The following is a 24987-nucleotide window of genomic DNA, read 5'->3' on the forward strand; positions in this document are numbered from 1 at the left end:
GTCCCCCCCCCCCCCCCCTTCCAGACAAACTTATAGTTGTTTTGCTAAAAATACAATGGCATGCACATCTATTGCACCTCAAGATGTATTATTTTTCATCTCCAATATCCAACCTTCGAAAAGAAGTTGCTAATATAAAAAGATGTCTGACATATTTCTAACTCATGCAAATATTTTATCAATATTTTTATTCATTACATAGGTGCGAAATCTCGCAATGGAACACTCACCAATAGAAGAAAGATTGAGAGCTTTAACTTCGAAGTACGTGCTACAATAGAAGAAAGAATCAGTTTCATGATAGTTCGCACTATTGAAGAATAAAATAACCTACTGAAATAATTCAAAAAGACTTTCTTTATTAAGAGAATTGGATGTCATATAACTGCAACAAATAGTCACTTCAGCAGGCAACAAGATTGCTGAATAGATATAAAAACATTAATGCTACTTGCACTACTTCTAGCTAATGCTGCAGAGCAAGTTTTCGAGCCTTCTCATGCTTATTGACAATCACTTTTCAACCCTGGCTGATTATATGTGTGCTCCAACCCTCCGTAAAACATCAATTTCGGGTTTCTCTATATTGAAGAATGACACTGAACTACTCCTGAGAGCTCAAAATCTAAAGCCTTCCACCTGCATATATCAAAAAACAAATTTAATAAACCGAATAACATTATAATCGAGACACTAAATTAAAATTCAATTCTCGAATAGTTAAGATCACAAGCAATAGCTCTTCAACCACAATAGCACAATCTACAAGGTTTCTTCTGGTCCTATAACTCTTGCAAATAGCAACATCATCAAATCCAATAATTTAAAAATATGTTGCTTGCATAAGAAAATTTAGATAATTTTTTGATTTTCATATATGTAAAAGCTTTAAATGGACCAAAATGAGAATTATTAAACGCTTTAGTATGATTTTAATGCATTAGTGCGTTCAAAGGTAATACATGGGAAGGAAACAACATAAATCAATAATAACAGTAACATAAAGATTAAGATGACTCAATAACCCAAAATCAGAACATACTCCTACTACTTTTCACAGCAACAAAGAACTATGATAAACTTTAATAAGTTTCTAAAGTAGTTCTTAACAACATACAGTTAAGTTTATCTTTATTAACTTCCAGCACAATTAGAATTAATCAATCGGTAGAGAATTTAAAAATTCCATTTTAGAGCTGATATTAGACTCGGTTAAAAATCTTGAACACATGCACCTTTAGCTCATATGTAACTGCATTTGTAAGAAAAATCATACAAATCACTCAAATATACCAAGGCTCATTGAATATCTTTTCCAAACGCATTTTTATCGCATTTGCAACTATAAAATGTTATAGCATGGACTAAAGTACCAACTGCCTTGAATCTTAATAAAAAGACATTAAATTCATCTTTCGCAAAGTCTTGTTTCCTCAGCTCCTGTACAGCTGTCTAATGCAGCTTCATTTAACGTAGTGATTATTCATGGATCTTCTTTTCTTACTTCCTTCCTTTCTTTCTTTATTTCTTTGACTATTTAATCCTTTCTTTCTTTATTTATTTCTTTGACTATTTAATTGTTGACACAAATTAAAAGTGATTGAACAGGTTGTCCACAAACTCTATTTGATATACCACAAGATTGAGTTAGGTATATTACTTAATCATTTACATAGATAGAACATTTTATACTCATTAACAGTAAAAGCAACTTGTTCCTTCCAAACATAATGAACTTGTCATATTTTTATTAGGGATAAGTGATGCAAGTAATTTGCTTCACGAGCATCATGCATTTATTTTTTATATACCAAAGTTTTCAAATTATTGTCATCGATCATCCTATCAAACTTATCAATATTTCTTTGTTGTACCTTAAAGTTAAATTAGATAACGTGTTAAGAAGAAAAATTCTAAAATAAACATATTGACTATGATAGAATTTGAATTGCATGTAAAGTTTGAACCCTAGAATCTAGAGAATTCAAAGAAGAATAAGAACTTCATTTCATTTTGGTTAAGCTCTGTTACACGACTCAAAACAGTATTTAACAAAATTAACTGACTATTACATGCCTCTCATGTGTGTATATGTGTATTGACTAAAATGCCCTCACTTAACTAACTTAATTCTCAATACTCCCCCTCAAGCTGGATGGTGGAAGATGTCTAACACGTCAAGCTTGGACATTAAGCAGGAATGTTGTGCAGCAGTGAGTCCTTTTGTTAGAAGATCTGCTAATTGTAAGGAGGAAAAAACATGACATGGAGTAATAAGGCCTGTCTTGATCTTCTCTCTGACAAAATGGCAATCAATCTCAATATGCTTTGTCCGCTCGTGGAATATTGGATTCCCGGCTATTTGTATTGCAGTTTTGTTGTCACAGAACAATGTAACAGGTCTAGACACTTTAATTCCTAAGTCTTCCAGCAATCTTGTTAACCATGTGATCTTTGCAGTTGCAGCAGTCATACTTCTGTATTCAGCTTCTGGTGAACTCCTTCTTACTGTAGGTTGCTTCTTTGATTTCCATGATATCAAAGAGTTACCTAATTTAACAACATATTCTGTCACAATTTTTTTTGTATTAAGGCATGATGCTCAGTCTGAATCACAGTAGGTAATGAGATGATCAATAGGTCCTGCTTCCATCAACAACCACATGCCTGGTATTCCTTTGACATATCTCACTATTCTTAATGATGCCTCCATATGCGACTGTTTGGGCCTTTGTATGAACTGGCTGAGAGTTTGCATTGCAAAATTTTTATAAGGTCTGGTGATAGTTAGGTATAACAACCTTCCTATCAGTCTTTGATAAGCTGAATTATCTTTTAGCTCTAAATCTCATGTCTTCCCAACACATGTGTCATCTTCCACAATTGTCAATTTTTTATTCAACTCTAAAGGAGTTGCAACTGATTTTGCACAACTTAAGCCTACCTCTGAAATTAATTCCAGAGCATACTTTCTTTGATTGAGCAAGATTCCTTTCTTTGACCTTGCTACCTCAATTCCCAGAAAATATCTTAGCTTGCCTAAGTCCTTAACTTTGAACTTACTGTGTAGAATTGTCGTGTCATCATTAACTAAGTTGGAGGAACTCCCAGTAATTATCAAATCATCTATATACACCAGTATAATGACTATCTCTCCTCCTTGTTGCTTTGTGAATAAGGAATGATCAAAAAGACTTTGTTTGTAACCACTCTGAACAAGTGCATCTATGAGCTTTATGTTCCACTACCTAGATGCTTTTTTAAGACCATAGAGAGATTTCATAAGCATGCACACTTTCAACTCCCCCTGTTTATGAAATCCCTGAGGCAACTGCATATAAACTTCTTCATAGAGATCCCCCTGTAGAAAAGCATTACTAACATCCAGTTGAGATAAAGGCCAACCCTTAGCAGCTGCTATGCTGATAATGGTCCTGATTGAGACCATATTTGCTACAGGTGAGAATGTTTCATGGTAGTCCAGTCCTTCTTTTTTATTATAACCTTTAGCAACCAACCTTGACTTGTATCTTTCTATCTCTCCATTAGCCTTGTACTTAATCTTGTATACCCCTTTGGAACCAATAGCTTGCTTCCATGCTGGTAAGCCCACTATCTCCCAAGTACGATTATCTTCAAGAGCTTGGATCTCCTATTGCATGGTTGTAACCCATATGCTATCAGTGGAAGCCTGCTGAAAATTAGTAGGTTCAACTTCAGTTGAAAAAGCCTGCAAGTATGCTTGATAACCTGCTATGAGATTAGCATAAGTAAGGGTGTCGGTCAATGAATATAAGCATTAGCTAGAAAACTTCTTAGTAGTTTGGTAGTCTTTCAACCAAACTGGAGGTTTGGATGTCCTAGTAGTCTTCATAGGCTCTTGATCATTTCTAGACACAGGTATTCTATTGTCAGAACTAACATCGAGCTCTGGCTCAGTATTTGGAACTAAGTCAATGTAGGTATTTTGTTCATCATGCTCAACCTCTGCTACTTCTGTGTTTTGGGCTGTGTGATCAAGTTGTAGGACTTCTGTAGTATGTATATTGGTGTTCTCTATGACTAGAACATTGTCTGTAGGTGGAATGTGAGGGTCTGTGGATGTAAGAAATGAGGGATCAGGATGTGATGGTATAGAAGCTTGTGTAGGAAAGGAATCTTGTGGAATGGTTACATTTTCCTTAAAAGGAAAGATATGTTCTCTAAAACTAACGTCCCTACTTACAAAGATAGTCTTAGTTTCTAAATCAAACAATCTGTACCCTTTTGAACTTCTGAGTAACCTATGATGACTGATTTTCCTTCTCTCTTTGCAAACTTGTCTCCTTTTGGTAAGTTGCTAGAGAAACATAAACAACCAAACACCTTTAAGCGATCAATAACAGGTGCTTTATTATACAAAACTTCATAAGGAGATTTTCATTGTAGTATGGATGTAGGCCACTTGTTGATTAGGTAAACAGTTGTCTTGATGCAGTCTCCCCAGAATCTACTAGGAACTGAACTCTGAAATAATAATGCTCTAGCCACTTCAAGTATATGTTTGTGCTTCCTTTTCACCACCTCATTCTGTGGGGGTGTGTATGGGCAACTGCTTTGATGCACAATGTCTAAGGATGTTAACAGTGCATTACAACTGGAATAAAAAAAACTCTCTTCCATTATCAAATCTCAATACTTTCACATTCATGTCAAATTGAGTCTTTACCATTATAAGAAAGTCTTTCAACACTGTTACAACTTCATAACTAGACTGTAACAAACACACCCAGGTATATCTATTAAAGTCATCCATAATTGTAAGAAAATAATATTTTCTATCATATGTAGGCAGCTTGTGAGGACCCCAAACATCAAGATGAATAAGCTGAAAAATACACTCAGTCTTGCTGCTACTGAGAGGAAATTTCAATCTACTTTGCTTAGCTAAAGGACATACTTCACAGTTATGTTGTAAACTATCCACTACTTTATTTTTCAAGACAGAAATGTGCTTCATTGCTATTATTGATGGATGTCCTAATCTCATATGGCAAAGACTGCACTCATCAGTGTCCTTGGTATCCAATGCTACTACAGGCTTGTCTCTCCATTTGAGAATATAAAGTCCATAGTTCTCTCCACCAATCCCCATCACCTTCTCATTGTGAAGACCCTGCAATACACAAAAGTCAGGGAATAATAGAGCACAACATAGCAGCTCCTTGGTCAGTTTGGAGACTGACAATAGATTGAACTTAAAATCTGGAACATATAACACATCCTTTAGTTCATATCCCTGTAGAATAGAAGTATTTTCTTTGTGTGTTACTGAACATTTGCTACCTGTTGAAACCTACACTTTATGATTCCTGTGTTGCTCAATGTTCTCTATATTAGATAAAATTTCTTTATGACAAGTGATATGGTGAGATGCTCCTGTATCTACTACCTATTCACATAAAGATGCATCAGATAACAATGTGGTTATACCTGCCATTAGTGTATGACAATCACCTGCAGGTGTTTTGTTCAGAAGCTCCAATATCTGTTTGTATTGATCTTCATTGAACAGTTGTCCCATCTGTTGGCCTTGAGATGAGCTTGTAGTTTCTTCTGTCATCATGTTAGCATAAGTTCTGTTTCCTTGTCCTTGTTGTTTCTTTTTGCTCTTGAAGTCAGGAGGATATCCTATTATTTTGTAGTAATTTTCCTTGAGGTGTCCTTTATATCCACAGTATTCACAAACAATCCCAATCTTCTTACCCTTATATCTTTGATTTTGTTCTGCCATCATAGCTAAAGGTCCCATATTTACCTCAAGCACACTTAGTTCACGTTGGCTTTCTTCTTGAATGACCAAAGCATAAGCTTGATTTACAGTCAATACTGGCATTTTAAGCAATATCTGACTTCTCACCTGACTATAGCTTTCATTAACCCCAACTAGGAACTGTAATAAATGCAAATTCTTAAATTTTTCAATGAAAGGCCTAGTTTCTTCACAATCACAACCAGGCGCTGGAACTAATAGGTCAATTTCATCCCAGAGATCTTTCATTTTCGTATAATATGATGTTACAGAATTAGTACCTTGCTTTAATAATCCAATTTATATCCATAAAAGATAAAAACGAGTGAGATTAGACTTATCAAACCTCTCCTTGAACTCCTTCCACACTATTTTTGGATTCGAAGCATAAATAATGATGGGCTGTAATTTTGCATATATTGTACGTCCTATCCATGAAAGAAAAACCGTGTTGCACCTTTCCCATCGATTCGCCAATTCTCCTTTGTAAGAGCTTTTCAAGCAAGTTCCTTCTATGAAACCTAGCTTGTTTTTCACCAAAACTGCCATCCGCATCGATCTACTCCATAAACCATAATTTTCAGGTCCGGTGAGCTTGATATCGTGCAAAGCAACTCCAGGCGTATCTGTTGCTGCTAACAATAGAGGATGATTGTGATCAATTGGAAAACTTCCTGTTTCCGCCATGGATGATGAAATCGAAGCTTCTAATCAGTGTTCGATGTTCAAATCCTGCAGAATTTCAACTCGATTACAATAACCTACTCTGATACCATAATAGAATTTGAATTGCATGTAAAGTTTGAACCCTAGAATCTAGAGAATTCAGAGAAGAAAAAGATGAAGGAAGAAGAAGAACTTCATTTCATTTTGGTTAAGCTCTGTTACAAGACTTAAAACAGTATTTAACAAAATTAACCGACTATTACATGCCTCTCATGTGTGTATCTGTGTATTGACTAAAATGCCCTCACTTAACTAACTTAATTTTCTATAGACTATATTAACAAAATTCACTATAATAAAACTAAATCATTTGTGTCAACAAATTTTTAGTAGTCTTTATTTTACCCAGGAAGAAAACAATAAAAACAAGAGATAAAGGAAAAAGGAAACACATCAAAGCAAAGACTTTAACAGTACCAGGCTGCAAGATATACAAAAACATAAGGTAAAAGAGAACAAAAAGATAAAGCAGAGTATTTTTAAAATTCTTGGTCATAATATATATATATATATATATATATATATATGAATGTTGAGACATCAGCTATGAAAAATGAGTACAGAAAGCTTCCAATGCTTAAGTTAATGATTCATATCAAGTGGATCCAGTGCCGTAGTTAAGGAAAATTAACTCAAAATTAGAGAAAAGATGAGGCCTTATAAATGTAAAAACAAGATTGTTTTTTATTAATATAGCAGGAAACATATCTGGAAGCACACTAAAGTGCCACAAACAAAATATTTAGTAACAAACGATTAATTAGAAAGAAAAAAAATTACCGAGAGCAAAACAGATTAAGCCATGACGATTTGAGAGTACGAAAAAGGAAACACTGTCTAAGCTCATGATCTTATGAAACTCCAATCCATCCCTCGATTAAACTTCTTTGTCAACATTTTAGTACTATCTGCAGTTCTTGCAAAACAACTGCCAAGTAAAACAAAGGAATAAAAAGCATAGACAGATAAAAGAAAACAATTAGAAACTTTATATCTCTTAACGATATATTAAAATTTCATCTTAAAACACTACTTTGCTCAAATAATAGCAAAAGGTAGAGAGAAATTAGCCCTAGGTAATTTTGTCAGAATGAACGATATTTAACAAATAAATGATCTACCATTTTACAAACTCGATCTCAATGGAAGATATTTTCCTAGATTAAACAGAAGAAGATGCGGCTCCGTTACATCAGAAAGCTCTACCATTGTCACGGCCCAATGTCGCACCTCCATTTTACAGCGCCCGCGGGGCGCGTGGGGGAGTTTTCTCCAATTGAAGGACAGTCGAAACGGGATTTATTTAATTATTTCAGAGTCGCCACCTGGGAATTTTAAGGCGTCCCAAGTTACCAATTTTAATCCCTGAATCGAGGAGAATATGACTCTGTTTATTATTCTGCGAACCAGAAATCCTGAGTAAGGAATTCTGTTAATCCGGAAGAAGGTGTTAGGCATTTCCGAATTCCGTGGTTCTAGCACGGTCGCTTAACTGTTTTTATTATTGGCTTAATTATCTTGATTTTACTAAATACGTTTTTATTGCATGATTTTACTACCGCTTTTTTACTTATTGTTTACAATTATATGGACGAATTACGCGTACGTATATTCGTATTATATACTTTTTATAATTATCGGGGATCATGCCACGCGTACGTGTACACAATAAAATTGTCCATGTTATAGTTTTTATAAAAATATATGTTCGAAATTTAAAACAAAATCAGGAACATCATTACCCTTTTTATTTAAATAATGAACTGCACATCTCGGGTTTTATGAAATAAATTTAATGTTTTTCAAAGAAATTCGTTTTTATTAAATATTCACTCGAAATTGCGCGTACGCATAATCCGATTTTTTGCTTTTTTTTTTAAAAAAAAATATATATATAATCAGGGTGCGCGAACGCATCCCCGATTGCGCAAAATCTTTGTTAATAATATTATGGACTTTCCCCAAATTGTTTATTATATCATGAGAAATATCCATTTAAGATACCCTTGAACTCTTGAAAAGAATTCACAATTTATTAAATGTTGCCCGTCGATTATAATTCCCGCGTATAAATTATATTTATCCAGACTATTCAAATTCAAAGAAAAGAAAAAATATGATTAACACTATTTTCGGCAAATACAACATTATATATCTACCAAAGAATGAATTGCATATGAAACTTAAAAACAAATGATTCATAAAGGGAAGAAATATTTTCCAAGAATTTTCATTATTTTTATTTAGTGCAAATTCTATTTTTTACTTACCATTGATTTAAAGTGTTGCAATCTGTGCATGTACATCTCAACTTATTCTCATATACTCGTTTTTAATCTAATAGGCGAAATTATTTTAATTAATTATGCTTGTGATTGAGTTGGGATAGATATATATAATCAAACCAATTTGATTCTCAATCTATATGAATTATTACTAAGCATTATCTTTCACATTGTATAAGTTCCTAGGCCCTTTATTATTAGGAAAGAAAACAAATCTTCCTGTTGACTTAATAAAAAGATATTGCATACAATATTACTCATCATATTTGACATTGTGAACATAGCGGATTATACTAACGCGTCTTTCAACTATTGATTATAACACAACCAAGGTTGTGCCAAAAGATAGCAAATTGCAACCAACATCATCTAGCTTTCAACAACAACTAACTTACTAACAAAATAAACCAATAGCGTATTTTTCCTTGATATTTCCATATTATACTATACCTAGCTAACAATACCATAAAGTGTAAATAAAAGCCAACTTTCTGCCATGCTTCCTATTTACACAACTCAAAGATAACTAAACTAATGAAATTTTGACATGGATAACATTATTACAAAGTTTTATATGAATTTCAAAATAAGACAATTAACTTGTAGCCATCGAGTCGAACTCACTACTGGTTAACCAACATGAAACCAAAGCTGAAATTTTTAACTAAAGAACTTAAATGAATAGAAGATAGTATTACAATTCAAACTTTATTTATTTGTCATGTTGAATCTCTTTCCAACATAGAATTTAAGAGATATGTACCTGAAAATGAAGGTAGAAGAAGTAAATTTTCAGCAGTTGCAGCAGTAACAAAACCAGCAGAATATACCAACAACACAGCAAGTCTGAACAAGACCCGTTAACCCAGATGAATAGTGACAGACACTTGAGGGAAAGATTTCAGATTCAGACTGAATAATATCCACACAAAAAAAACAACGGACAGATTCTAGAAGGATAACATTTTTTCAGATTTTCAGTTTCTTCCTGTTTCGGATTCCTATTTCTGATTTTTTTTCTGTTTCTGTTTTCTTCTCTTCTTTCCTTTCTGTCTGAAAGCCCTCCTCTTCAGTTTTAAAATCTAATCCTTAAAACTTATTCCTTTCTCTTTACAATCTGACCTTAAACTCTGATTTTTCCTCCTCAATTTCACACTCTCTTTTTCTCTCTGTAAAATCTCTTTTTTTTAAATCTCTCTTAAAAATCTGTTTGCTTCCTGTATTTATACAGGTCTATCCCTTTCTTTTTAAGTGCTGCCTGGACCCCCTTTTTGTTATCTAAGGCAGATTTTCCCTTAAAATCTGCCACTGAACTGCTTTTTCTTATTCAAACAGCACTAAGGATACCTTTACTTTATTTTCAGCCCCTCCACTTCCTTTGGTTTCCTATTATCCTATTAGATTAACAGCCACTAACACTCCACTTCCAGCACACTAGCACTAACACTATTTTTTACTGATTCATTCCCAGAAATGCCCTGAAATCCTACTGTTATTACTGCCCATTAATACAAGATCAGAATCTATTATGAAACAGATTTAAAAATCTGTTCAAACCTAATTATCAACCTGATTTAAAACAGCTAATACCAATTCTCTTAAGTTCCTAACACAGTTGTATCTACCCAACAATTGTGAAATTGAATTTACCTAACATCTCAACAACATTATACTGAATTTCAACATAACAAATTATACTAAACTTCAACTTTGAACTAAAATCAAACAAACACAGGAGCATTGTCAATATATTGACAATGCCCTGAAACTTAATGTTCAGACAATAACATATATACAGCACTTATTTTGACAGATTCATATAAACCAGGATGATTTAACTGACGAGTATTAATTAAAAATGATTATCTACAACATCTGTCAACAAACAGTCCATAAAAACAGAAACAGATTGTTTCAATCAGTATTATCATAAATGAGAATTCGTAATATAACTAATCGACGAACTTAATCGAGTCGATTACTCACATTGTAAATAATCACAACCAACAGAAACAGTTTCATATTTTGATCATATAGACGAGTATGAGACAGTATAACAATAAAAGATGGGAAAATTACACAGACTAATGAAACAAACATAAAATACACGTAGAATACACAAAAGAAATAGAAAAAATACCTCTGAATCTTCAAACTTCATACGGACTCGAACTCAACTTGGGATTCGGACTTTGTTTGAAATCAAACAGACCTTAGTCGAAGTATTTTCCACTGAAAATACTTCGACTAAGGTCGATTAAACCTCAATCTTTATTTAATTTGGACAGAATCCAAAAGTCTGGTATTTCTAGGTTTTTTTGAAGATTCGATTTGGGACTTAACCATTTCTGGTCAGATTCGAGGGGGACCAAATACGACACAAGGGTGAGGGTAACCTAGGGGTCATTTGGTGTCAATTTAGAATAGATCTGAGTTTGTTCTTGTTTGGTCCGAATCTTCAAAAGAAGATTCGAGAAGCTCGGAAGTGATTCGATCCAAACAAGCAACAGAACCATACCTAGGGTGGTTAGGGAAGCTATGGTGTCGATTTGGGGCTGTTAGGTTTAGATCTGAGTTTGGCTCGAATCTTCAAATGAAGATTCGAGAACCTTCAGCAAGATTCGAGCCAAGAGGCTAACATATTCGGATAGAGGGTGTTCAGGGGGTTCTGGGGTGTTAAGGTGGTGACCAACGCCGCCGGGTTTCAAGCGAAGGGGAATAGGGGCGGCTAGGGTTAGGGGTTTGGTTTGGGAACGATGATGAACAGTGAGAGGAGGGGGGTGTTAAGTTAGGGGCCGGGGTAGGGGTTTGATCCTTAAATAGGGGTGGGGTGGATTGATCTCATCCGTTGGATCAATTAAGATGCACGGTTGAGATCAATCCACTTAACCAAACGTTGTCGTTTGGTCTAAGTTCAGGGTCAGCCTGGATCGGGTCATTGGGTCGGGTAGAGGGTTCCGGGTAAGGGCAAGGTATCTCAGTCGTTGAATTGATTTAATCCAACGGTCCTTGATGAAGCGGGACCAAACGTCGTCGTTTGGATTTGCTCCTGAGTTGGACCGGACCTGGGTTGTTTTGATTGGGCTGAGGGGGGGTTAACTTGATTTTGGGCCTGGATTTTAATCCAGGTCCTATTTTTTATTTCTTTTTCAATTATTTCATTTTTCTAATTTAAATTTCTAATTTTAATTATAAAACAATTTTAACTTCACAAAAATATATTAATTACTTTATAACAATTATTTAACATATAGACAAAACATTAATCACACAGTAACATATTTAAAAATAGAACGAATGCATATTTTTGTGATTTTATTTAAATTATATTTCAAATGCATAATTAAATCCTATATGCATGCAACATGTATTTTATTTTAATTTTCATTTTATTATGACAAAGTAAACATTTACGGACATAACACAAATATTTAACACCACGCAAATTCAAGAATTACACAGTAAAAGAAATTTATTTTATTTTTTGATTTATTTTGGAGTAGTTTTCGTAAGGCAAAAATCACGTGCTCACAGCTGCCCCTCTTTGTGCGGAAACTCGAAGAGTTTTCGTGCAAAGATAAAGTGAGCGGATACGAGCGATTTTTGCCCGTTCAAATACTCCGTGGGAAGCATTTTTTGAAAGATTTGACTGAACCTCTGCTTCAAAGGTTTCCTACATATCCTTGGCTATAAAGGAATCAGGTCAATGTAGTTCGGGAAGTTTTGGGTAGCTGGGACTACCGTGGGACCGTGATGTTACTGCTGCTTTGTGCTGTTTTTACTGCTTGCTGACCTCCTTATTACACCTTACTTCCAAGGTAATACAAAAAGCTAAACTAGACTATGGTACATGAATTATAAAATCTTATCTAGATTATGCCCTTGCGTTTCTTGTTGTCTTGATTTCTTGGTGACTCTTGGGCATTTGGCTTATTCCGTATTCCCTTTCATTGTGTCCCGTATTTCTTTTGACACTCTTGTTGTTTCTTGCTGGGGATTTTGTTGGACTCCTCTGCTTTATTGATTCTAAATGTGCTACTTTATCATATAAGCGGGATTTTGATTTCAAAACTTCAATTGCATTCCCTCGTTCTCCAGGTGGGTGCCTTGACTGCTTCTTTTCTTTCTTCATCCTCATTCTCCAGGTGGACGCCTGACTTCTTTTTAACTTCTTCATCCTCATTCTCCCGGTGGACGCCTGACTTCTTTTATTCTTATCCTCGTTCTCCAGGTGGATGCCTGACTTCTTCAATTCTCCATCCTTATTCTCCCGGTGGACGCCTGATTTCTTCTTTTCTCATCCTCATTCTCCAGGTGGACGCCTGACTTCTTCTTAACTTCTTCATCCTCATTCTCCAGGTGGACGCCTGACTTCTTTAATTCTCATCCTCATTCTCCAGGTGGACGCCTGACTTCTTCTTAACTTCTTCATCCTCATTCTCCAGGTGGACGCCTGACTTCTTTAATTCTCATCCTCATTCTCCAGGTGGACGCCTGACTTCTTCTTTTCTCATCCTCATTCTCCAAGTGGACGCCTGACTTCTTTAATTCTCATCCTCATTCTCCAGGTGGACGCCTGACTTCTTCTTTCTCATCCTCATTCTCCAGGTGGACGCCTGACTTCTTTAATTCTCATCCTCATTCTCCAGGTGGACGCCTGACTTCTTTAATTCTCATCCTCATTCTCCAGGTGGACGCCTGACTTCTTTAATTCTCATCCTCATTCTCCAGGTGGACGCCTGACTTCTTCTTTCCTCATCCTCATTCTCCAGGTGGACGCCTGACTTCTTTAATTCTCATCCTCATTCTCCAGGTGGACGCCTGACTTCTTTAATTCTCATCCTCATTCTCCCAGTGGACGCCTGACTTCTTTAATTCTCATCCTCATTCTCCAGGTGGACGCCTGACTTCTTCTTTTCTCATCCTCATTCTCCAGGTGGACGCCTGATTTCTTTAATTCTCATCCTCATTCTTCAGGTGGACGCCTGACTTCTTCTTCTTTACCAGGTATTTCCTGACACAAATATTGTCTTTGCCCCTGTTTTAAATCAAAGAAAACTTCATTAGTTTAAAGCAGGGTGGTTAACTGGGGTATTCTTGCCGATGGTGAGGCTTCTCTTCGTCTCTTTTTTATTGCCTTGGAATGGTTGAAAAAGACCGTTTTGTCCTTGTAATTGATCCTTGACTATAGGATTTCCCTCTGTATGTTTTCCTTCAAATCCTTTTAACTGTAATCATATGTCCCTTCTGACTTTGCTGATCCACTTTTGATTTCACTTTTCTTACACCAATATCTTTTTATCTCCCGCCTTTCATGGCCGTATTTTGCATCATGTAACCTTGAATCTTGGTAGTATACCTTGACATTCCTTCTTATTTGTTTGGAATAAAACTTATCTCAAAGCTTTTAGAAAAGTAAGATTATTAGTGACGAAACACGCTGATTTCGACAATTATAGAATGAAAAGAAAATCCAAGTTTGGATGACTGTTGGAGAAAGAATAAAAACTTATCTGATTGGAGTTACTGGCGCCAATGATCAGGGTATGCATTTTGGATTAATCAACCCAGTCTTTTAATCAATCTCCTTTCAATTGTCTCATTTTTATTTTCCCCCAAAATTTCCGTAATCCAACTTCATTTTTCATTTCACAGACCTGTTGGACTTGTAATGTCTCAAAGAGTTTTCACCGATAAACCTTCCTCATTTGTTCATTTCTCACTTCCTTTTCGCCTTATGGTGCCTACGAAGGTTTTCACCAATAAGACTCTCTCATTTTACTTTTCTCTCAACTTCCGTCGCCTTATGGTGCCCGTGTGGGTTTTCACCTATAAGACTCTCTCATTTTTACTTTCTTTTCTTGTTTGTACCAGAGTGTTATGAACCATCTTCATTTGCTTGTCTCAGCATTTTTCTAAGATTGATCGAAAGGTCTTTTTGGTATGGGGTTAGAAATGGAAAAGGTATTAAAAGCTAAATAGCTTTGGTATGGGTTTAAAATTACAACTCTTGGAATCTTTTCTTATTTCCAATACAATTCCTGCCCCAGTTTCTTGATTGGGGTCTCTTAATATTTCTTTTCCGTGCACATTGTGCATGTTGTGCACCCTATGACCGAGCCGTGAGGCGCCTACGTATCCTTCTTTGAGGAATCAGGTCAAACGTAGTTCACTAAATAATAGTGATGTTTTTTTTTTGTTTTTTTTATTTATTTTTTTTTATTTTTTTATTTCATACAGGGTAGGAAAGAAACAAGTATGGCTCAAAGGGGAAGCAAATGGTATAGTGTTTGGATAGCAGAATAAATTGCCTTTGTCATTTCAATCTTCGAAATAGTGCTAAATACAAACATTCAAAAAGTTATGCATAATATCTCTTTACCGCGTCAGAATTGATCGCCATATCTATGCATTTGCCTTCAATATCTGTTAAACATAGTGCACCATTCGATAATACTCTGGTCACAATGAATGGTCCTTGCCAATTCGGGGCAAATTTGCCTTTTGCTTCAACCTGATGTGGAAGAATACGTTTCAGCACATGCTGACCTACTTCAAACTTCCGGGGACGCACCTTTTTGTTGTATGCTCTTTCTATTCTTCTTTGATATAATTGACCATGGCATACTGCGGTCAATCGTTTTTCATCAATCAAGTTTAACTGTTCTAGACGGGTTTTGACCCATTCATCATCATCAATCTTTGCTTCGGCGATGATCCGAAGGGAAGGAATCTCAACTTCTGCAGGAATTACTGCTTCAGTGCCATATACCAACAAATAAGGAGTTGCTCCTACTGAAGTGCGAACAGTAGTGCGGTATCCCAATAATGCAAATGGTAATTTTTCATGCCATTGTTTTGAACCTTCTACCATTTTCCGAAGTATCTTCTTTATGTTTTTGTTGGCTGCCTCCACTGCTCCATTCGCCTTGGGCCGATATGGGGTAGAGTTGCGATGTGTAATCTTAAACTGTTGACATACTTTCTTCATTAAGTTGCTGTTAAGATTAGCACCGTTATCTGTGATGATCACCTTTGGGATTCCGAATTGACATATGATATTTGAGTGGACAAAATCGACCACAACTTTTTTGGTCACTGATTTGAAGTCTTGGCCTCAACCCATTTGGTAAAATAATCAATAGCTACCAGAATGAACCTGTGCCCATTGGATGTTGCTGGCTCAATCGGTCCAATCACATCCATGCCCCAAGCAACGAAGGGCCATGGTGCCGACATTGTGTGCAATTCGGATGGTGGAGAATGAATCAAATCTCCGTGTATTTGGCATTGGTGACACTTGAACACAAAACTGATACAATCTCACTCCATGGTAAGCCAATAGTAACCAGCTCGGAGGATTTTCTTTGCCGATACATATCCACTCATGTGGGGTCCGCAAACTCCCGAATGTACTTCAGACATGACAGTTGTAGCTTGTCTGGCATCTATGCATCTTAATAATCCAAGATCTGGTGTTCTTTTATACAAAACTCCTCCGCTTAAGAAGAATCCATTTGCCAATCGCCTAATGGTCCTCTTTTGATCTCCTGTGGCTTGTGCGGGATATATCCCCATCCTGATATACTCCTTGATGTCGTGGAACCATGGTTCACCATCAAATTCTTCTTCAACCATATTGCAATAAGCGTGCTGATCATGGACTCGAATATGTAGTGGATCCACATAAGCTTTGTCTGGATGGTGCAACATTGATGCCAAAGTAGCCAATGCATCGGCAACCTCATTACGGATCCTCGGAATATGCCGGAATTCCACTGATTGAAACCGCTGACAAAGATCATGTAGACATTGTCGGTATGGTATGAGCTTCAAGTCTCGGGTTTCCCATTCTCCTTGAATTTGATGTACCAAAAGATCCGAATCTCCCATGACTAAGATTTCTTAGATACCCATATATGCGGCTAGCCTTAACCCCAAAATGCAAGCTTCATATTAAGCCATATTATTGGTGCAATAAAATCGCAATTGAGCCGTAACAGGATAGTGATGCCATGTTTCAGAAATGATTACGGCTCCTATCCCGACTCCTTTCATGTTAGCGGCTCCATCAAAGAAAAGTTTCCAACCAGGTTTTTCAATTCGCTCCACCTCGTCGATATGCATTGTTTCTTCATCAGGAAAATAGGTTTTCAACGGCTCGTATTCCTCATCGACCGGGTTTTCGGCTAAATGATCGGCCAGTGCTTGAGCCTTCATTGCAGTCCGAGTCACATAGATGATGTCAAATTCTGTGAGCAATATCTGCCACTTTGCAAGTCTTCCCGTTGGCATAGGCTTTTGAAAAATATATTTCAATGGATCCAGACGAGAAATGAGGTAAGTAGTATAGGACGACAAATAGTGTTTCAACTTTTGAGCTACCCAAGTCAGGGCGCAACATGTCTTTTCCAGATGAGTATACTTAACCTCATAGGCTGTGAATTTCTTGCTAAGGTAATAGATGGCCTGTTCTTTTCTGCTAGTGAGGTCATGTTGCCCCAATACACAACCAAATGAATTTTCCAAGACTGTCAAGTAAAGAATCAAAGGTCTTCCTGGCTCTGGCGGGACCAACACGGGTGGGTTTGACAAGTACCCTTTTATCTTATCGAATGCTTCTTGACACTCATCGGTCCATTTGACCGCAGCATCCTTTTTCAACAATTTGAAAATTGGTTCACAGGTTGTTGTGAGCTGAGCAATAAACCTGCTGATGTAATTTAACCTTCCCAACAAACTCATTACTTCAGTTTTGTTCTTTGGAGGTGGCAATTCTTGGATGGCTTTGATTTTTGATGGGTCTAGCTCGATGCCTCGCCGACTGACTATGAATCCCAGCAACTTTCCAGATGGAACTCCAAATGCGCATTTGGCAGGGTTAAGCTTGAGGTTGTACCTGCGAAGTCTTAAGAAGAACTTCCTCAAATCCCCAACGTGGTCGGCCTGATGCTTTGATTTTATGATCACATCGTCCACGTATACCTCAATCTCCTTGTGTATCATATCATGAAACACTGTGGTCATCGCTCTCATGTAGGTTGCTCCGGCGTTCTTCAAACCGAATGGCATTACCCGGTAGCAATAAGTTCCCCATGGTGTGATGAATGCCGTCTTTTCTGCATCTTCTTCATCCATTAGAATTTGATGATACCCAGCATAACAATCCACGAAAGATCCTATATCATGCTTGGCACAATTATCGATCAAAATATGGATATTGGGTAATGGGAAATTATCCTTCGGACTGGCTTTGTTGAGATTGCGGTAGTCGACGCATACTCTAATTTTGCCGTCTTTCTTTGGCACAGGAACGATATTAGCTAACCAAACAGGATATCGAGTGACTCGAATGACCTTTGCTTCCAATTGTTTGGTGATTTCTTCCTTAATTCTCACACTTATATCAGCCTTGAATTTTCTCAGCCTTTGCTTGACATGAGGCACCGTTGGATCGATGGGCAATTTGTGAACCACTAAATCAGTGCTTAGGCCCGGCATGTCGTCATATGACCATGCAAAAACATCTTTGAATTCTATGAGTGCTTTAATTAACTCCTCCCGGATCTTTGGTTCCAGATGGACACTTATTTTAGTTTCTCAGATATTACTCGTGTCCCCTATATTGATGTCCTCGGTATCACTCAAGTTAGGTTTGATTTTTTCCTCAAAGTGAATTAACTCTTTACTAATCTTTTCAAAAACCTCATCTTCATCATATTCTGATTCATAATCACAATATATTTCTTGAATTAATATTTCGGAACCAGATTTATTTTTAAGACTGGGCTGAGGATTCCTCATGCATGCCATATCACTAGAGCCGGCGTAAAAAGAACTGTACAGGAAAAAGAAAAGAAAACTATCAGGAATGATAATAAAAAGGAAACTACTTTTTATTGGATGATGAAAGATAACAAGGTTTGCACACTTAAAACAAACTGTAAGATAAGCTTTGGGATTACAACCCTGAAGTAACCCAAACAAACTTGAAAGAAAATCAAAATAAACTACCAAGACTCATTTCGAATGGGGAGAGGAGTGGCTTTCCAATTATTAAGCTTTGTTTCTGGCCCAACGAATTGAACTTCTACGTTGCTACACCCTTCTCCGCTTTCCAACATATTCACATCATTAAACAATTTCGCGAATCTTTCAATTAATTCCTCCTCAGGATTGACCCGGGATTTAGGAATTATTGTTATCGGGCAGTTTTTAACGTCGATCTTGACAAAAGATTTTGACAGACGTGGGACTGGTTTTGGAAGAACCCATGCTTGGTGTTTCAACTTCCTGGCTTTTATCACATCATTTACGGTGGGTATGAACCCCAAACCGAATGTTCCCCAGTTCTCGGGGAGAGATACTGGTTGTATAATTCCTTGCAAAGATAAACCCAGACCTTTGCCGGGTATAAAACCATTCTTTAACATTTCATAAGCTACCATGACTGATGCAGAGGATATCTTTGGATTCGGAAGGTATTTCCCTCTGGAATTTTCTCCACCGACATTGTGTTGGACACTTGGTATACCCATGGTCCCTGGTCATTTTCTGTTCCCTCGACTGGTACAATGGTACTGCTGCGAGCATTTAAACTTTCTTCCCCATGCACAACTATTTCTTGATGATCTCATTCAAACTTGACAACCTGATGTAGTGTTGATGGGACTGCTTTAGCAGCATGGATCCATGGTCGGCCCAACAACAAGTTGTAAGAGACAGTTATGTCCACCACTTGAAATTCCATTGTGAATTCAACTGGCCCTATTGTTAGTTCCAACACTATGTCGCCAAATGAATCTCTGCTTCCACCGTCAAACCCTCGTACGCAGATACTATTCTTCTGGATCCTCTCCTCTTTAATTTTTAATTTGCTTAAAGTGGAGAGAGGGCATATGTTTGCACTTGACCCATTGTCAACCAATACCCGGGTTACTACGGAGTTTTCACATTTCACGGTGAGGTAAAGAGCTCTGTTATGCTCGGTACCTTCCACAGGTAATTCATCATCAGCAAATGTAATTCTGTTTGTCTCAAAGATTCTATTAGCTATTCTTCCCAAATGATTTACAGAGATCTTTTCAGGAACATGAGCCTCATTCAGGATTTTCATTAAAGCAAGACGGTGCTCCTCTGAATGGATCAGTAATGACAACAATAAAATTTGCGCGGGTGTCTTCTTCAATTGATCCACAACAGAATAATCATGGAGTTTCATTTTTCTTAAAAACTCTTCCGCCTCTTCTTCCGTCACAGCTCTCTTTATTGGTGTTGGATTATTTTTAGTTTTTCTTAACTCTTCGGGCGTAAAACATCTTCCCGAACGAGTCAAGCCTTGCACCTCACACACTTCTTCCTTGACTTCTTTTCCCTTGTACATTACAGTCACCCGTTCATAGTTCCATGGGATGGCTTTGTTGTTGATGACTGGCAGCTGGGTCACAGGTGTGATGATGACCCGATCTGTACGGGCTCCTTCCACGAATACAATGGGTTTGTTAGCAACCCCTGGTACTATCACTTTCGGCCTTTCTTGTTTTGGGGCAACTTTGCTCGATGATCCCTCCTTGTCTACCACAGATGATTCATCGCCATTTCTGCTCTGTTTAGGTACCGGCTTCTCCTCTGTTAACTGCTTATCTGGCTTGGCTTCATGAGACTTGATCATCATGACAGTTTGTGACGGCTTCTTTGTCTCCCCATCAGCTTGTATGATTTCTATCATATTGGCCTCTTGATGGGCTGGCATTGGATTTCTATTGATATTGGGAGCTTCGGGGGTTTGAACCTCGATTTTATTAGTATCAATCAGCTCTTGTATTGCATTTTTTAAATGCCAGCATTTCTCCGTATCATGGCCTGGTGCACCGGAGCAATATTCACATCTAATGGTGTAATCCAGATTCTTTGGAGGAGGATTGGGTAGCTTGGATTGTATTGGTCTCAGCATGTCTAGCTGTCTCAGCCTATGGAACAGACTAGTGTAAGACTCTCCCAATGGAGTGTAATTTTTCTTTTTCTGTTCTCTTTCCCCCCTGAACGCTGGCCTCGGCCTGAAACCTGGTCCGGGATAGGCTCGTGGGTAAGTACTTGGTGTGGCAGGAGCACGCCAATTGGTGTGAACATGTGGCTGATTGTATGCTTGAGCATGGTTAATGGAGAAATGAGGCTCCGAAGGGTGATAGTAGTGTTGGGATGAATCATGGTGGTAAGCTGATTGGCGAGGTCGTTGTTGATTATAGTAAAGCGGTGAACCTCTGGGTCCCGACCAAATTCCTGAATCAACTACCGCTGCTTCCTCCCTCTTCTTTCTTCCGATTCCTCCTACCCCGCCTTGAATAGCTTGAGTAGTTGCCTTAATTGCTGAATAGCTCATAATTTTATTTGTTTTGAGACCTTCTTCCACCATACCTCCCATCTTCACCACTTCGTTGAATGATTTTCCAACCGCTGAAACCAGATGGGCATAGTAAGTTGGCTCCAAGGCTTGGAGGAAGTAGTCTACCATTTCGCTCTCCTTCATAGGAGGATCCACTCTTGCTGCCTGTTCTCTCCACCGAAAACCATACTCTCTGAAACTTTCATTGTGTTTCTTCTCAAATTTTGTCAAAGATAATCGATCTGGGATGATTTCCAGATTGTATTGGAAATGGTATGCGAATGCCTGTGCCAGGTCATCCCAGGTGTACCATCTCCCATGGTCCTGGCGTGTATACCACTCCAAAGCTGATCCGCTTAAACTTTGACTGAAGTAAGCCATCAATAATTCATCCTTTCCCCCAGCTCCTCGCATCTTGCTACAGAAACCCCTTAAGTGGGCTACTGGGTCGCCGTGCCCATTGTATAGGTCAAATTTGGGCATCTTGAAGCCAACTGGTAATTGTACATTGGGGAATAAGCACAAATCTTTGTATGCTACACTGACTTGCCCACCTAATCCTCGCATGTCTCTGAACGATTGTTCCAAACTCTTGACCTTCCTGAACATCTCTTCTTGCTCAGCATTTTTGGCTGGCTTGTCAATTTCGGTTGGGAGATCAAAACGAGGAGCAGTTGAATTAATTTCGGAGGCTTTGAGGGTAGGCTCCGGGGGTAATATTGGTTGTCCTGGGCCTGGAATGTAGGCTCACTAGGAGATTTGTGAAATGTAGCAGGGGGAGGTGCTACGAAAATAGGAGTCATAGGTGGAGGAAAGTATGGAACTGGTTTCGGAGGTGGAGACTGTGGTGTCTGAGAGGTGGTGCCTCGGTAATGCTGGTAAATGGGGAAGTTTGGGGATAATTCAGTGGTAATATTATCCTGAGTTTGGGTCATTGATGGAGCAGGGTTATTTGGGTAAGATGGGGGTAACTGTCCTGTAGACCAGGCTTGGTACATCTCAGCCATTTGCTGCTTGAGTTTAAACATCTCTTCTTTCATTTTCCCGACATCCATCTCCTCTAGCTCCATACCTGTGTCAACATCTGGGATAGACATACTTTCGGGTATTGGTCCTTTTGATCTTGTGTGATAGTGATAATATGCCAGTATACTCTTTAGAGAAACTAACTGCTTGAATTCTGAAAATGAACAAACTTGTTAGTTTTGAGAGTTTAACACATATATAATCACACGTTGAGATGCAATGCTCCTAGACAAATAATCCCTTTCTATTATGCATTTGCTCGGCTGCTTGTGTCGTCCCAGCTTTCTTGAAATTTTTATTGTTATTCACTTTTATTTATTATATATATCTTTTATTGTGGTGGTCGAATCCTATAGAGATTGCCTACGTATCATGCCCCCGCATGAATCAGACCTTGCGTAGTTCGGACTAAAGGCAATCACTTTTGTTCATTATACAAAGATGGAATTACATTTGAAAACTTTTAAGAAAATGGTTTGAAACACACACACTTAAATCAAAATAAAAGATACAATTCTTAACATCTCACAACATGCCCCACTTTCCACTTTTGTTGTCAAATATTGGATTATCTGCTCAATGTGGGGCTTGACCTGGATGGCCTCCCAGCGTACGATACATCCTTTCCAACTCCATTGCTAGATGACGAGCAAAAGTGGGCGCATGCTCTGTAAACCTTTCATAATCCATTCCTTGGCAGTTTACATAACTTTGAGATGTGAAGACTGCCAGGTCGTGGATTTGTGCCCTGAAACCTTGGAGACGTTGGTCTTGGTCTTGCAATTGCTGCTGACGAGTGGTGGCTATATCTCTGACACGGTTTTCACGATCTAGAGCTGATTCTAACAGAGCTCGGAGTCTGGCCTGCTCTAATCTTGCTTGCGATCTTTCCCTGTCGAGGTCTGCTTGTTGATGTTCTCTGTTGCATCTTCTTGCCTCTTCTAGTTGTGCACGAAGCTGGTCTTCTGATCGCATCCAATAGTCTTTTTCCTTCTTGAATTGTGCCTTGTCTTTTTCGGATTGCCTATCTTGGCGTTCCTTGTTAGATCTGGCTTCTTCGTTTAATTGTTGGATCCTTTCTTTTGCTTTGCTCAATGCCCTTTCGTTTTCTGCAAGAATAGAATCATAATCTTGCATTCTTTCAAAAAGATTGGCAATGGTTTTTTGATCCTTCCAGCTCCTCTTTGGTGTCTCAGAAACTCGTTTCATTCTTTGGAATCGAGCATGAAGATTTTCATTCTCACAAGCTAGACTCTTCTTCTCGCCTTCGGCTTCTTGTGCTTGCAAATCTTTCTCCAAACTGAGGCTTCTCAGATTTTCTTTTAGGGCATGGATAGTTGCTTTGTACCCTTTTTCCTTTTCTCCCCAGATCAACCGCTCTTGGATTTTATCATTGAAGTTTTGAACATGGGGTCTTTTTGTTGGCCTTCTTAGCTCAGGCTCTGGTACATCATCCACGCGAGACCGTTTTTCAAACCACCTTGCATATCCAGGATTTATCTCACCCTTTGTAGTGTCTGGGACTTGAGTATCACTTTTCAAGTATCGACATCCATTCCACATCTGCTGAAGTAGAGCCTCGGGAATAGTGGCTTCTGGGTGTAATTCGATTACTTGCATACTCAAATCTTCATCATCAGGAACTACTTGATATCTCCCTAATTGCCTTAGGACTCTTAGTGGCGCATACGGCTGAATGCTTCTCAATCCCAATAGTAGTAGATAACTATTTGAGGTTGACATGTGTATTACTTCCCTCATCGGGAGCCATCCCAAAGTCCATTCAATTTGATTTGCCGTTAAAGCCTTTAGATGAGATACCCATGCTTCTATCCCTTCTGGAGCCTGATAATTTTTTGTTCTTTCCTCATAGCTCTCGATGCAATTATCATTGTTTGACCCATACTGTATGATCTTGGGCTGTTGTTGGAGATGTTCCATCACCCACATTTGCAACAAAATTTTGCATCCTTCGAAGACTTTTGCTCCTGATTTACATAAAGTCAAAGCCCGATAAATATCTGATAGAATGATGGGGATAAGGGTGTGATTTTCTTTGGTGGTGAGGATTTGCACAACTTTCGCGGTGCGAATATCAATTGTTCGCTCTTTGTTTGGGAAGACCATGACTCCTAGAAAAGCCACCATGAAGGCAAAGCGACGGTGAATCTACCAAGTGTCTTTGTTTTGCTTGTTAGTAAGGCCTTTCTCATGAATTTCGAACCCATCTGACTTTCCGAACCTTGAATACAAAAAGTTGAAGGAACAACATCCATTGATGACATTGTTTTTCCTGATTTGACTGCTGATGTTCAGAAGACCGAAGAATCGATGTACCGAAGGAGCCTTTGTGAATATCAAGCTTTGATTTCTTAGACTTCCGTCAAAACCAGCATATCCAGCTATCTCCTCTAATGTAGGAGTAAGCTCGAAGTCAGAGAAACGAAAGACATTGTGAACAGGGTCCCAAAAAGTTACTAACGCCGCAATCAGATCATCACGGGGTTTAACTTTCATAATGTCCGTGAGATTTCCCAAATGCTTGACGACCCATTTTTGACCATCTTCGCCTAAATCATACCACCACATTTGAAGCTGAAATAGAAATTCTTCTGTACTCGTGGATGAGGGGCTTTGTGTGGTGCTCATTTTGTATCTGAAATTTAATTTTAATAAAGTCAAACTTCATTTTGAAAATTTATACTAAAAAAAATCATTTTCAAAATTTTTTTATTTATTAAATACCTTTATTTCAAGATTTAAAACTATTTTTCTTT

At 37.9% G+C, this 24987-nt stretch overlaps 1 protein-coding gene across 1 annotated transcript; it reads right to left on the bottom strand.

The window, feature by feature from the left end:
- Window positions 1-581: 581 nt before the first annotated feature.
- LOC138871729 (uncharacterized) lies at window positions 582-20476 on the bottom strand. Its single transcript, XM_070149627.1, has 11 exons — window positions 20189-20476; window positions 6863-6938; window positions 6239-6465; window positions 5477-6076; window positions 4940-5155; window positions 4679-4753; window positions 3845-4339; window positions 3296-3652; window positions 3064-3211; window positions 2175-2550; window positions 582-639 (listed from the first exon to the last, which is right to left on the bottom strand). The coding sequence occupies exons 1-11, from the start codon at window positions 20474-20476 to the stop codon at window positions 582-584; spliced, it is 2916 nt and encodes a 971-aa protein (XP_070005728.1).
- Window positions 20477-24987: the final 4511 nt, after the last annotated feature.

This window comes from Nicotiana sylvestris, chromosome 6 (genome assembly GCF_000393655.2).
Source record: "Nicotiana sylvestris chromosome 6, ASM39365v2, whole genome shotgun sequence".
In the NCBI taxonomy this organism is placed as follows: Eukaryota; Viridiplantae; Streptophyta; class Magnoliopsida; order Solanales; family Solanaceae; genus Nicotiana; species Nicotiana sylvestris.

What these genes read in the sequence shown, in the direction of transcription:
- LOC138871729 (XM_070149627.1), bottom strand. Translation starts at nt 20,476, where the DNA reads ATGATGATCAAGTCTCATGAAGCCAAGCCAGATAAGCAGTTAACAGAG. An exon ending in GATGGGAAAGGTGCAACACG is followed by an intron (nt 6,077 to 6,238) that starts GTTTTTCTTTCA and finishes GGATTATTAAAG; the next exon opens with CAAGGTACTAATTCTGTAAC. An exon ending in TTAATGTCCAAGCTTGACGT is followed by an intron (nt 640 to 2,174) that starts GTTAGACATCTT and finishes TGATATATGCAG; the next exon opens with GTGGAAGGCTTTAGATTTTG.